The sequence below is a fragment of the Hyalella azteca genome, unplaced genomic scaffold (assembly GCF_000764305.2).
Source record: "Hyalella azteca isolate HAZT.00-mixed unplaced genomic scaffold, Hazt_2.0.2 contig16872, whole genome shotgun sequence".
Taxonomy (NCBI): Eukaryota; Metazoa; Arthropoda; class Malacostraca; order Amphipoda; family Hyalellidae; genus Hyalella; species Hyalella azteca.
In genome coordinates, this window is record NW_025946679.1 from 432,279 (window position 1) to 448,078 (window position 15,800).

At 38.7% G+C, this 15,800-nt stretch overlaps 1 protein-coding gene across 1 annotated transcript; it reads left to right on the top strand.

The window, feature by feature from the left end:
- Positions 1–1,267: 1,267 nt before the first annotated feature.
- On the top strand, positions 1,268–15,235 carry LOC108678843 (ER membrane protein complex subunit 1). Its single transcript, XM_018167339.2, has 18 exons — positions 1,268–1,483; positions 2,456–2,586; positions 3,309–3,489; positions 4,510–4,668; positions 5,171–5,297; positions 5,736–5,849; positions 6,328–6,477; positions 6,875–7,070; positions 7,450–7,563; positions 7,929–8,110; positions 8,737–8,892; positions 10,266–10,397; positions 10,736–10,888; positions 11,193–11,382; positions 11,642–11,790; positions 11,996–12,202; positions 12,406–12,607; positions 13,208–15,235. The coding sequence occupies exons 1-18, from the start codon at positions 1,392–1,394 to the stop codon at positions 13,366–13,368; spliced, it is 2,796 nt and encodes a 931-aa protein (XP_018022828.1). The 5' UTR covers positions 1,268–1,391; the 3' UTR covers positions 13,369–15,235.
- Positions 15,236–15,800: the final 565 nt, after the last annotated feature.

Consider the following 15,800-nt stretch of genomic DNA (forward strand, 5'->3'; position numbering starts at 1 on the left):
CTTGCAGTGTACAAGGTTGTTGTAAATGCTCAATGGCATGTTCTTGTATATGGGATCAAGATGCATCAATAATACAGTAATATCGCATCAATAATACGGTACCATCAACTGGGGTGACTTTGGCCGCCGGGTGACTTTGGCCGCCGGGTGACTTTGGCCGCGATTTTGATTTTGTTTTGCAAACAAAAGCAGGGTCATAAATGATGGCCAAAGTCACTCCGGCATTTATGACCTCGTTTACGACCCTGGCGTTTATGACCCCGTTTTTGTTTGCAAAACAAAATCAAAAACACAGCTGAAGTCCCTCCAGTTGATGGTAATTAACGTTTATGGTAATATCATATCAATAAAAGAAAAATGAGTAAAAATCACAGAAAATGTCATTTATTCTACCTCTACATCATCTACAATGAAAGAAGAGGACTTCAGAGTACTGTTAGTAATGGATGAGTACCGGTACACTCTGCATTCTTCAAATATTTTAAAATGAAATTTTATTGCAAGTGTCCTGAGTAGCCCCGTTCGATGGGTACTCGGGACACTCATTTTTTTGCTTCTGGCACCTTACGAATATCATATGAAATTTTTTTGACAATGCCATTCGATAGCCCTCGCAAAGAGCTATAAAAGGAGCCTAAACTCGTTTATGAAATGTTTCATCATAATAAGAAGTTATTAACAGTTATTAACAAAAAAATGCTCAAAACTGTCCCGAGTAGCCCCGGTTGATGGTATGCTGTAAATGGCAATAAAGTTCATGTTGCAACTTGAAAGGTTCATCTATTCCATGCCAGCTTGTAGACAATGTCAGTTGTCACCCGTTTTTATGGCCTATTTTTTCAAAATGTTCTCTTCTTATATGCTTCTTGGTGCTGTGTTCCTCCAAGTCCTGAAGACCAAGCATAAGTCAATTCCCATACCCTTGATGATCCTTACTCCATATGACACTCCCAACTATGCTTAGCTGGCTGCTTGTCAATGAAAATGGTTTAATATTGGATTTATTGGTCTGAGTTGGGTTTAAACTCAGAACCTTGTTTTATAATGTACACTTACCATGCATAAGTTGCAAAAATTTGGTAAAAGCACTTGAAAGTAATTATTCATTTCTGTTTTAGAAATAAATTGTTCCTTTTTGAGGCAAGAAGCTTAATATAGGTGGTAATTTATGTAACAATCATGTTACCTGATTTAACTAGACCAATTTGTCCTTTTCATTTGACATTTCAGACTATAACTTAGCTTTTAAATTTGAAATTTAACATTTTCAATCAATAATTAACTGTCTATACATGATTTTACAGATGATTTTTCATCATTAATGTATTTTGCATGTCCTATGGAACTCTGATTGTAGTTGAATTAGAAGAAGTTTAGAAGTCTAAGAAAGGATGGAAAAATTATTATTGGCTCTTTTAATTCTAGTATCTATAGCATTGCCATCTTCATCATTACACGAAGACCAAATTGGGAAATTTGATTGGTGAGTAGATACATGTAAGTGATGCTATAATTGGATTTATATTTTAAAATTTCTTCCAAATTAATAGAGGTGTATACAGTACTTTTCCAAAATATAACTTATTAACATTTTTATTCAGGAATTTTTTAGAGCTAGTAAGTCTATAATTTCTTAACTTTCTTTATGCTACATTGATAAGAAAAATGTTGAAGTGTATGCCGCTATTTTTAGTTTTGCAATATATCTATTAGTTTCACTGCTTTAACATTTTTATTCCATGGCAGAGGACTGTCCCAATTTATCCCACCCATCCCTTATTACCCCGTTCCCTCGTAGGTATGCTTGAATATCCTAAATCTTGTTTATTCAATACACAACTAATTAATGCAGAAATAATCAGGTACTACTTTGATTCAAAAGTACTTAAAATTTAGTATTGCTGTAATGTGTGGAATTCCTTCAGGGTTATTGAATAATATTCAAACTGGAAATTTATTATAATAATAACTTTATGTTATTTTGCATCTTGAATCTTTCATCAAATTTTCATAAAAATAATTATATATTTATAACAATTTGACTACCATCAACTGGGATGACTTTGGCCACTGAGGGTGACTTCAGCCACCACTACAACATAAACAAATGGCAGCAAAACAAAATAATAAATGTTGGCCACAGTCACCCCAGTGGCCAAAGTCACCCCCAGTCACTTTGGCCAATGTTTATTATCTTGTTTTGCTGCCATTTGTTTCTGTTGTAGTGGTGGCCAAAGTCACCCCAGTTGGTGGTACACTGTATGTTTCATGCATGAGGCTGGAATAGTATTCATTGGTAACTATTTTCAAATGTTGATGCTTGAAAAAATGTATCTTTGCAGGTCAATTATTTATCTGCCCATTGTTTTAAGCAACACATGGTCTCTCCTCGCTGCAAATATATTTTGCCACTTTTCCTCTCAAACTTGAAATAACTCTGATTGCATTTTTGCAGGATACAAAGAGGTATTGGAAGTGTGCACTTGGCTCAGTTTGACGAGAGTGGAAGTGCTGACGGAGGACCTGCCAGACGACTTGTTGTGGCCACCCAACACAACGTGCTTGCTGTCCTCAACACCAAGAATGGTAATGTATTTGGATTATACTAGTAACTATTTTGATGCTGCATACTGGAGCAGTTTCTTTTTCAGTTTTTATTAGCACACAAGTAGGTAGTTAATTCAAAAAATGTCCTGAAACATTCTAATTTTCAGCATTATTCTTGGAGAATTTAACTTATTTGACCTCATTTTCATATAAGAGAGTGCTGAATGTTGCAGTGCTAAATTTTGACAGTATTTTCATTCTACTTCTACACTTAATTCATGTAATTTTATGATCAAAGAAACTTTGATGAGCATTTGTTTGAATTTTATTAACTTGGATAGGTAGGTACCTATGCAAGGTTGGAAAAATTTCTTCTGAATTGAATTTTATTGAATTAAATTTGATCCAAGATAGGCATGGGTTGATGAGTTCACAGATGTTTTTGTTTTTGGACAGATAACCTATATAACACAAGCATTATAAGCATGACTGTTAGCCTCTACATTCATTATAATCATACATCAAATTCAGTGGATTTCAGCACGAGAAATCAGGCTGAAAATAAACCAACATTATTTATAGTAAATTGAAATTTTACTTGCAAATATTGTTCTAATATTGGCAAATATTGCTCTTTTCCTCATATTTATGTCTCCGCCCAAAATTTCTGAGCCTGTACTCTGATAACTGCTTATAGACAACAAATTCTGGAACATATTGAGTATAACGCGATCTTCGAATTTTCTGTGTTTTTTTTCCAGGCGAGATCATGTGGCGTCATGTGCTGCCCATTGGAGCCACTGGTACCATAGAGTCTCTGAATGTACAGGAGGGCAAAGCCGTCATTGTGAGTGACAACCCTCCACTGCTGAGATCCTTTGATGTGCTCTCAGGGACTCTTATTAAAGAAGTTCCTCTCAAGCTACACTACAAACCTGATAGGTTCGTACCTGTGGTCTCCATACCTCCCATGAAGTACCTAGGTAGATTGCGTGCTTGCTCTGTTGGAGGTGTAGAGGTGGCATCAGTCAGGCCAACTGTCACTCCATGAAGTATGTATTACAGTGACTGTATTATATCCTCTTGCTGCCATTGAGTATGTATTTAGCGAATTTTCTCAGTATGGAAAAATGCACTATTGTGCTCGCCATGTCCGTCTGTCTGTCTGTCCGTCCGTCCGTGACTTCGCGTTTTCTTCGACGAGAAAATGCGCTTTCTGACACTCACTGCAGTGAGTACCGAGTTATAATTTTTCTTGATACCGTACTGCCTGATGACACGTGTATCGTTCGAGATGTCAGCCATAAAGCAGTATCATGAAGTAGTGTTGGTTATTGAAATATTATTACGTAATATATAAGTTTCTAACTCATGTTATGTTAATGTTCTTTTTGCAACTGTGGTTGTGCTCCTTGTTCTTTGTATCTTTCATTTCAAAATCTGGATTCAACATTGAATTGATAGAAATTTTCTTCGTTACAATAAATCTGGTATTTTTTTTAATTTAGACGAATATCCCCAACTTTAAAAGCCTGAGTAGTTATAACTGAATTTGTTCCTAGGGGTGGTAATTGAGCAAGTATGTTAGGGGCACCAATTGCTCAGAAGACAACTTAAAAGTCTGCTTTACATGAACTGTGATGTTTAATGGAATTTTATTAATAGTTTTCCTCATTTATTTTTTTAATGTAATTTCATTTGTTCATACATGTATTAGTTCTTTTAGTGTGATTTGACTGCCTGTTCTTTTAAGCGCATTTTCTCATTTATGGAAAAATGCACTATTGGACTCGCCATGTCCGTCCGTCTGTCTGTCCGTCTGTGACTTCGCGTTTTCTTCGACGAGAAAATGCGCTCTCTGTCACTCACTGCAGTGAGTACCGAGTTATATTTTTTTCAAATTCCGCTTACATCTCTTAGTATTTTTGTAGGTACATGTATTGATGAGATCTTATTTTACAGCTTGTATGGCAAACGACTGGTGCAGCATGACTCATCGTCAGTGACCGTAGCCCACCTAACCAGCAACACTGCAGAGATAACTCGATTCTCTAATTTGAAAACTGGTGCACAAGAATGGCAACACTCAATATCACAGCCTTGGATCTCATCTGAATCTCAGTAAGTCATTTATAATTCTATTCATTTTGAATTTTTTTTGCATCCAAGATAGTAGACAATAAGTTTTGTTTAGATTCCTTGTTGCACAAGTGTATACCTATACAGGTTGTGGTAAATAATCAGTGCTAGTGGAATTATCCTTCGTCAGCTGTTATCGGGAATCAGATAATATAATTTTACTCTGAATCTCATAACCGTCACCTGGCAATGCACTTGATACTATCTAAATAAATCATTTTATTTTTCTCTAGCCCTCTTATTTTGTCTTAATAATTTAGGCTGTACCTGTATGTGGTATATTTTCCGATTCATAGGCTGGTTGGGCCAAGATTCCTACTTTGTATTTTCCCCCAAAATATTTTTACAATCCCTGAAAGTATCAACTTAATTCATTTATAGGTACAACAGTAGTAAGGTACTTGAAATGAAATGTAGGATTGTTTATAAGAATTAGTATTTAACTGAAATATTGTCCACTGATGTGATTGTTTACGGCGCTCAGATGTGGGCTGACAGAAGTGAGCTTGACGTGCGTGGACGCTTCTCTCGGTCTCGTGTTGTCGCTGCCTTTCTCTCGTCTCGGAAAAACAACAGGCAAAGAACCTCAGTTCATTTCTACAAGTCTCGAGGTATGAGGATTATTAATCAGTTGTGCCATTGTCTTCTCTCATTAACAACGGGAAACTTTTCCCATTTCAAAGTGGAATGTGCATCTTTTTTACACTTTTATTTTAGTACATGAAAATTAGCCGAGTTTGTACAAGATATTTATTGTTATCTGATGAGTTTACGATATTTCAAAGAATTTTAATTTCTTTCTGGTTTGCTTCTGCATAAAAGTTTGGTACATGTTAGGCTTGTTTCTTATTACAATTGCTCCTAAATTTATCATTTGGTTTAAAATACCTATGAAGCAAACAACCTTGTGGGACTCTCGATACACACCAATCAATAGCATATATTTCGCCATTCTTCATCTTTTTCCAATGGAAATAGATTTCTTGTTCATGAGCGAATAGTCTATTTCTATCAACACAGAGTGTTTCACTTGCTTGTGCACATTCCAGAGCATTGGACTGTCAGTGGCCGTGACATCAGACGATGATGCAGACTGCAAGTTCCGTTCCATCCCCATCACCTTGCAAAATGTTCATGGATCTCCACGTCATCTTCTCATTACAGTAATACTTCTATAAATCCTGTTGATGTATTTCGTCGTTTGAGTGATAAAGAATCTACGATTTTCTTTGTGCATGATAACTACCATAATTGCATAAATCATATAATCACAATTCTACATTGAAGTACAGTTCGTCATCTTGTTGTCTATGTGTGTGCATTTTACAAATAGCAGCCTAGATTTGGAAGAGACCGATTCACTTGTAGTACTAAACTTTTTAGAAATTAAAAAACCTTAGCACAAAATTGTTTATAATTGATGTTTAGATGAAACGTGACACGTCTAATGGTGAATCCCATTTCATCTAATTGTAAATGACAAAAAATATCACTCATCTTCTGCTTCTTGATCTTCTGCCTATTATGTTGGGGTAAATGACATATTTTCTCCCCGAGAGTGGGGAGGATGTTGTGGTAAATGACATCTTTTCTCCCTAAAAGTGGGAAGGATCTTTGAGTAAATAACATTTTCTCCCCAAGAGTGGGGAGAGCAGCAGCGTGTTGCAGGTGGGGAGTGATGGCTCAGTTACACCCGTGAAGGAGGCAGGCGCTTCTTCTGGGGCTGTCAGTGTTGTGGACGTCACTCAGGCTGACGACGCTGTCATATACCGGGCGCTGCATCACAAGCAGGTTAGTCTCATGGCTTTAGACTGCAAAAGGCCAGGGATATTTCTGAACGTTAGATTGAGGTGGACTCAAGTTATAATAAAAAAATTAACAGGATTGAAGCTACATAGGGAGCTGGTTAATAATATTACAACAATTGTTAGAGCATATATATAATCAATCTAAACAATTTGCAGTGTGCACATTTTTTGCATTAAATATTTTTCGTATGATGACATCGTCCCTGCCTCCCACTATTGTTAGATGTTAGTTGTTTGGTAATATTGTCATTGCCTGTTGGCTGCTTCTGATATTTAGTTGTATTGCCAATACAGCTGATAATACAACAAATTTGATAATATTGTCATTCCATTCCTGCCCACCAGCTACAGATTTTAGTTGACTAATAATGTATTTGCAGGCCATCCGGATCAGCGGGTTCTCGCTGGCGCTGGGCACGGAGTTGGTGTCGCGGAGCCTGCAGTTCTCGGTGGGGGCGGAGGCTGCAGTGCGGATGCTGGTAGTGCAGCAGTACCAGCGACGCGGTGATGGCGAGGTGGCCGTGAGGGCGCTGGTCGTCATGCACGATGACAGCGTCCATCTTGTTGCCTCACCTGGTACACGAAACAAACTCTTGCATTTCTCTATTGGTTGTCTTTGTAATATTTGCATTGGGATGGTGTTCGGGTTCTGAAATGATTTTCAATCAACGATCCTACTAAGAAAAAGTTGTTTATCTGAAGTGACTTCCCAGTACGTTGTTTAATAAGTATAAGTGCCATGAACTGGCAAGTGCATGATCAAGCTTCATTTATGCTCTTAACTTGCTAATCTTACATCAACTTGGATTATTCGAGCCATCAAGTTCGAAGTTTCAGGCCATCATATAATTACTGTTTTTTTTTATTGAAGAATTTTTTTGGCGGTTGAAATTATTCCTTAAAATTTTCAACCCTGATAACCTAACTTCTGAATACCAGTCTAAAATCCCTGCAGGAGTTCTGTGGTTGCGAGAAGAAGCTCTGGCGTCTGTGCTGGCTGTAGAGGCGGTCGACCTGCCCATCCCTGCCTCGTCCGTCTCCATGCATGACCACATGGCACAGCGCGCTGGTCAGTGGGACTCTGTGCTTAATTTTATATTAAAGTAAAGTCAATGTATTCTTGTGCTATAGTTCAGTATAGTTTTTTAGTAGAATGTTTAGAATCTGGGGCAACCAGTCTCAGGATCTTGATTAGATGTGAATGTGTTTTTAAAACAATCTGTAAAGCCAAGAAATTTTTGTATGACAGATGATTGTATTAAACGATTAATCGATAATTGCCTCGTGATGAATCTATGTATAGTTCCTTTTATCTTAAATGGTGTGCATTTATTGGTTACAAGACCAAATAATGTTAGGTATAATTCAAATAAACATATTTTTCCCGATCTGCCTGGATGCAGTTGTCCGTATGACATGTAATATGTGTTGCAGGAGTGTTACACAGCCTTGTGCATCGCGTGATGCTGCAGGGCAGCGAGCTGCTGTCCTGGCTGGCCGAGCTGCTCGAAGACTCGCTCTCGCCCTCGCACTCGTCACCAGACTCGCCTCCCGCGCTCTACAGGGACGAATTCAACATCCACAAACTCCTCATCATAGCCACGGCGTCGGGCAAAGTACTAATTAGCTGCTTAGTTTCGCCCTTTTAAATATTGTAATTATTTCCAAGTTATTTGTGTTATTTTTTTACCTTCCAAGAATTGTTTTTCTGTTTATTCCTTTCATTTTCAGAGTGATCTTAAGTTTCTGCAGAATTTACATACATTTCGTTTCACTGTCTTAGAGTAAAATTGGCGGAAGTCGTGAATGATGAATGAGGGCATTGCATATCATTGATTCTATTCCATTTTTTGTTGAAGATCATTAGCTGAAGTAGTCTGATATTGTTGCAATAGAAGTTTTTTGTTCATTGCGATAGTTGTTCACCAAATAGTAAGTGGACCCAAGAGGTATATTTTACTGCATGCGCGCTCTTTTTTATCGTTCATCCATTCTTGCCGTTGTTTTTTTTTCTCTTCATAAATGATATTTTTCTGCATATTTTCGTCAGATGGTCTATTTACTTATTACCACTGATCGTGACTTTTCACTGATCAGGACTTTTGTTTTCCTACTGATCTCTTAAATCACACACCTTCTCACTTCCTCAAGCAAGAAAAGTTTGTACCAAAAATCAACCAAGTGTCCTCTTTATATCACTCCTCATCACTGAATTAATTGAAAGCTTTGACTTTGTGTGCAGATATTCGGCATGGACAACCTAAGCGGCGCGCTGGTGTGGAGCGAGTACCTGCCGTCCATCCAGCCGCTGCCGTCTGACAAGCTGCTGCTCTTCCTGCAGCGCTCCGTAGCTCACTTCCCTCACCCTCCTCAGATGGTGCTAGTTGCCATGCACAAGGTCATTAGCACCGTCGTCTTCCGTACTCATATTAAATATATTACATCATGATCGAACAATCTCAGCAAGTGATTATTACCGTCGTCTTCCGCTCTCGAATTAAATAAAAAACTTCATTATCGAACAATCTCAGCAAGTGATTATTACCGTCGTCTTCCGCTCTCGAATTAAATAAAAAACATCATGATCGAACAATCCCCGCAATTGATTATTACTGTCTTCTTCCGCACTCTAATTAAATAATAAAATACTTAAAAAAACTTTTTAAAAAACCACGTTTTTCTTGTGGACTAAAAAGTAGAAAATAAATTATGGTTCGCCCCAAAAAAAAAACGTGTGTCGGGCAGATTTTTAAATTTTGGAAATTTAGTATCTGAAATTGTTAGGCGAAAATAGCCTGCATGCCGAATTTCAGATCTCTAGAACAATCAGAAGTAGGCTAATTTTCGTTGTCAATGTTAACAACAAACAAACAAACAAACAAACAAATAAACAAACAAACAAACAAACAAACGCGAAGCTAAGCTAAGAAAAACGTTTTAAAAAACATCATGATCAAACAATCTCCGCCGGTGATTGTTAACGTTGTATTGGGCACGTGACGGATGTCCCGCTAGCTTCTTAATTAAACCATCTCCGCAGGTTTGATCATGAACTGCTGCCAAATTAATATTTGCATTGTATATTATTTTCAAAGAATATAAGATTAGGTAAAGTTAATAAAAATGAAAGAATTATAGAAAATTTAGGTTATTTAACAATTGTAATTACCATCGCAAGGCATCCCAAAAACAATGCTTTTCTATGTGGCCACCAAGTATTTGCTTTCCTTAAACTATTTCTTAATTTAGCATTTCGACTTGAAATTCTTCATGTTACTGGAAATATTTTACGTAATATGGTGTTTGGGTTCCGAAATGATTTTCAACCAAAAATCCTACTAAGAAAAATTTGTTTATTTGATGTTACTTCCAAAGTATGTTCTCTAATAAGTATATTTTGATGAGGGATCCAGGTTAGGTACGTAGTTTAGTAAACTACTAAACTTCCTTAGCTTGTACACAGTATTGACTTTCATCCTTAGATGTTGTTACGAATGTGCAATTTATTCTTTGATCATAAATTCTTGTGATCTCCCTTTTCCACTCGTAATCTACTAATAATTCACAATTTTTGCTTGTCACAAGATCCAATACAAGGCATATTTATTATCCCTAATTTTGGAATTCTACTGATTGGCTTTCCTGTTCCATATTCTATTTATTCCACAAATTTATGTAGTAATTATCGTCACAAGTTTCAATATTGAAGTTTAAGAGAGTCTTGTTTCGTATATGATAATTATTAAATAAATCCTGTTTGATGTTGGGCAGGACTCCTGCAGAGGCGTGGTGCACACATTCAACCCCCTCACAGGGGAGCCCACTGGCAAAGGCCTCGAGTTTTTGCCCTATCGCATCTCCCAGGCCTCCATGCTCGCGCAAAATGACCAACAGTTCATCAAGGTCTGAATTTCTGCCTTTGTAGAATTGAATATTCGTTCTTTCCTGAACTATGAGATCCATCCTTGGGTAATACCGTAGTTGCTTTCTTTCTGCATGATTAATGAGATCTTTGGTACCTTTGTAAAATTTAATAGTCGTTTCTTCCTAATCAATGAGATCAATCCTTGGCCAATAGTTGCTTTCTTTCTGCATGATTAATGAGTTATTTAGTAATAACTTTATTATTTCTCTTTCGTGGATAATCAGATACAGTTTTTTATAATAGTCGCTTTCATTCTGAACTTGTGCTCTGTTGGCGGTGAAGTTTAGAGTTGATTTATGCCTGTTATATTCGCTAGCCGCTGCTGGTGGTTGACACATCATTAGGGGTACACGCGTTCCCCAGCGGCACTGAGCTGAGCGTCGTCCTGCCCCACAAAGATGTGCTCTACATCGCCACTCGCAACAGCACGCACATCACCGGACATTCCCTGAGGAGCTCCACCAAAGAGGTGAAGATTCGATCGTGTTTTTGTGCAATAAATAGTAGTTTAATTTCCTACTCTCACTTTTAAGAATGCATTTGATTCTTATTGTATTGTAGAAATTCTTTAGAAGTGTCGCGCTAAGGTAGTGCGACTACTGCTGCAAATTATGGATCGATTTAAGTATCGAAATTATTAATAATTACTAAATATTCTATAATAATCATGGAATTATAAAATTGTTATTGATTGATTATTTAGTATTTTTAGAATTATCTTTATAACAATTTGGAGGTTGATAACCTATTCTCACGGCGTTGTCTGTTGTCAGTCGCTTAAACTGACGCCGCTGTGGAGCCAGCACTTCCCGCCAGGCACCATCGAGGGCGTGTACACTAAGCGTCCTGGCGACAAGGTGCACTCGGCAGGCCGTGTCATGGCCGACCGCTCTGTGCTCTACAAGTACACCAACCCCAACCTGGCCGTGGTTGTGGCCAGAGGTCTCGACCACATCAACGAAAGTGGGTCTAAGAGTCGGGAAATGGCCGTTATTTGTGGAGACAAGTAACATTGAATAGACGAGAAGTTTATGATCTAGTAGTTCGTCAAACAAACAAACGTTTTGAATAGAAATGAAAATCAAATCTGTGCCGATTGAATGATCATGGAAAAATAAAATTCAAGAATGCTTACCTCCGATACCAAAATTTTTTACAGTGTCTTGAAACGTATGACTAAAGAATGCCGTCATTATTTGTGGTTGATGTAATGCTGTGGCAGACTTGCTGGGCGTCTACTTGGTGGACTTGGTGTCGGGTGCTGTGGTGGACTGGATCAGCCACTCTCGGGTGTCCGGACCTGTGCACGTCATCCACTCCGAGAACTGGGTTGTCTACACCTACTATCACGACAGGAATCGCCGCCATGAGGTCGGGCTCCAGTTTTTTTTTACTGATCTTTATGTGCATTTTGCCTTGTAAGCTCTTGTGAATGAAAGTTTAGACTCGACACAGATTTTACACAATTGTTCTGCCTGTAGGCCAATTTCACGAGGTGTCCCGAATTCAAATGATTTTATACAGTACCCTTGAAATTCGAGAGATAGTATGCTTGACAATTAATTCGTAATCACAGCTCCACTCACTGGAATTGTTCGAGGGTCCAAGCCAAGCGAACGCGACGGCTTTCTCATCGCTTGCCGGAGCCCAGCGGCCGCCGCTTGTCGAGCGCCAGGCTTACATTCTGCCGTTCGGGGTGCAGGCCTCAGCCCACACCATCACTGAGAAGAGCATCACCACCAAGTGCTTGCTGCTGGCCCTCGATACTGGCGGAATAGCGCAGGTAAATGCTGCCATTTTATGCAACTGTCAAGCACCGAAGCAGTTTCCTTATTCGTTTCATCGGTACACAAGTTTAATTATAAAATCCATCCTTCTTAATCTTCTTGATTGATTGTTCAGATTTCATCGTGGCTCGATCTCCAATGCCTCATATTGTGTATGGATCTTGGGATGAAGTCTAATTTTTGTAATTTTTTCGACCAGGTGGCGCGCTGGCTCGTCGACCCCCGACGTCCGATGTCAGGCGGAGGGCCGAGGGAAGAAGGCCTCGTGCAGTACATGCCCGAGGTGCATCTCCCCTCCACCGACATCATCTCCTACAACCAAACCCTGCCACGCGTCTCGGGGATTTACTCCGCTCCCACAGGACTCGAGTCCACAAGCATCGTCTTTGTTTACGGGCTTGGTGAGAAATTATAACCTTTTGCTCGCTTATTTCCTTGTACTTCAATGGATGGAAGCGCGATTTTCGGTATTTAATTTTTATTTGCGTATTATGCACGTTAGGAAATACCTACCAGGAAGAGACATTTGCTTGTAAACTTGCTTTTTAGATACAGTAAAAGTATACATTATATTTGAGTTCTGGGGTCCAACAATTCACTCATTAGATTTCTATTCTGACGCTGCCATGTACCAATTTGCCCGTCTGGGTATAACGTATCATGTTTACATTACGTGATCATTTAGGTACTGATTTTAAATAATTAATCATCTTATGATTTATCCATATTACTACTTGAAAAAGACACTCCTAGACTCTAGAGCCATCACTTCCTTCTCAACATTTGTGCCATTTTTCCCGTTTCAACTTCGTTCAAATTAAACCTCTAGCACATTAACCTGTCATATTTGCTTCGCAGTTCACGTACAAAATATTTTATTCTTTCGATTCTTCATACCGAATCATACTCACCTTAAACTGCATATCCTCTTTTCAATTTTTGCTTAACCTTAATTGGCTTCTTTGTGTATAATCGCTGACACAAACTGTTTGAATGTGCAGACCTGTTCTTCAGCCGCGTGTTCCCGAGCAAAATGTTCGACATGCTGAAGGATGACTTCGACTACGTGCTTATCGCGGGAGCCTTGCTGGGCCTCGTGGCTGCCGCGCTCATCACCAGGAAACTGGCGCAGAGGAAAGCCCTGTACCATCAGTGGAAGTAGGAGTCATCAGTGCAGTTAGCAAGCCATCAGGTCAAGCTCTATACCATCTGTGGAAATAGTGCGTCTAGTCGCCATCAGGTCTCTATACCATCTGTGGAAATAGTGCGATTAGCAAGCCATCGGGTCAAGCCCTACACCATCTGTGGAAATAGTGCGATAAGTCGCCATCAGGTCAAGCTGATGCCATCAGGTCAAGCTGATGCCATCAGTGCAAAAAAATTCTTCCGTACGATTAGATAGCCTCAATGGATGCAAGGATCGCAGTGTGAACTGATCATCTGGTGTAATTGCAATCTGCCGACACTAGTGGAAGTAGATATCCTCGAGAGAAGTAGATATGTCTAACTTGATTGAAAAAGATGTGTCTACCTTCAGTGGACGCTTTTTTCTATGAAATAGGTAGTTATTAAATGGATGGTTATGATATATGTGAATAATAGGACCAATTTAGTTTGCAGGTGTTTTGTTAGACAGGCATTAATTATCAGAGATCTTATTAATTATGTTTACCAGTTTGAACTTGACACAAGTCAAATAGGGTTCACAAATGGGGTGCATGTGTTGTGCCATATCAACGCAAACCCTATTTTTGTTCAAAATCGAGGTAAATTTTCGATTTTCTCTAGTATTTTCATGTTTTTTTTATTATTTACCATAACTACGGTAATGCTCAGTTATTTGGATCTTCAACTGCAGATACAGTAAGATGCTTTGCACGAACCTCGTAATGTAAATATTTGAACGGCGAGGAGTATGTTGCTTGAATGAAACCTAATTGATGTTCATGAGCGTAGCAGTAATTACTTGTTCTTCACTATTCGCCGCAAGTTTATACACTACTTATGCTGCACACAATTGTTGATCGAATTAAATCTCGTTATGAGGATAGTGAGTCGACCAGTTTTTCGATGAATCTACCATCGTTCGTGTCAGTCCGCAGTAATTTTATACATATTTATGATACTCATGCGTGTACATGATTCAATCGAGCAGGACTCCCGAGTCTTTATCAGTTATACTTCTGCTCAGCTGTGCGTGTCTTTCCGTATACTACGCGTTCGTCTGTTCGTAAAAGCGCTGTTAGTCGCTGGTAAAACATGCGCAATGAAAGTGGTTAATCAGGAATTTTAACCACTGATTAACATACTTAGTCATGTCAAAACACAGGGTTTGTTTTTTCTTCGTGTGTGTTGTTTATTTCCACTTACTGATCATTTTGCGATGCATCAACCATGCATCGCAACCATGCAGAAATTGATGTTTGTAATGTTGTAATGGTATTGGGTATTCAGTCATTTTCCTTACGTCTTCACCGTTTGTTTGGTCAATTTTTCTCTTATACTTTTTTCCTATTAACCGTTCGAGAATTGAATCAAATTACTTACTATGATGTTAACAGTCAAGTCTATCAGTGCCACACTGCGAATAGGCGTATAACTCTACCTTTTTGACGAGCGTCTAATGTTATTAATGAATGCAGGAGGTCAAAAATAATTCATGACGATGACCACTTTGTTTCACTTATTTATGAATGCTATCTCTATGGCACCGAAGTTTACAAGTGAGGAAAAAAGCCTTGAGCACACCACTGGTACGGTTTAGTTATGAAGTGAAATAATGTGGACGTGTTCGTGTGAATCTGATTTAGGTTGTTGACGGAAGCTCCCTTGGCTTCTTGCTCTGTTTGGGGAGATCTGCTCAAGTTACAATTTTTTGCTAGGAACTGCTAAATGATAGACGAGCAAAATGTATTCTTTTATTCCAAATGTACATTACAGCGTAAATTCTGTTTCATGTTCATTCTTCTTATCTTAACTTATTGTCATTCCTCGTGTAAATTTCGATGAATTAAATTATTTGTCATGAACACTTGCCTTTAGTATCCTGTCCTATCTAATGCAATTGTCGCAATTAGACGTTGAAGTAAATAATCCGGAATCCTACGAGCTTGCTCTAAAATTTCTGACCAAGATCTGTATTAATAAATGTTGGTATGAATAGAGAAATTTCATTAATTTTGTACTGAGAAGTCAAAGGAAAGAAGATTGACAAACATTGAATTTCGTTGTGAAAGTTAGCCGTTACTATTAGTTTCATCTATATCGAGCTGTTCAACAGCAAAGCAAAAAATACTGAAGCCTTGTTATTCTAACAGTTCCCCCCCAAGGCACTACTCTTAATCCTTTATTTACGACGAAGAGAGATGCTGCCCCGTCCTTAGCGTGGGGTGAGGGCTTGCGAAATGCAATGATGGCTAGGGCTGTGTTGTCGGGGCTTCCCTGGTAGATTCAATCATGACAAATTGACCGAGCCCTGGTGTTTAGACTAACGGGGGTTGCACGTGGGCACGGTGGGGGACGGCAGCTTAGGCTGCTGTCTCACCCGTCTCATCGACGACGATTGAGAACCTAACTGCCATTGATGTAGTCCTG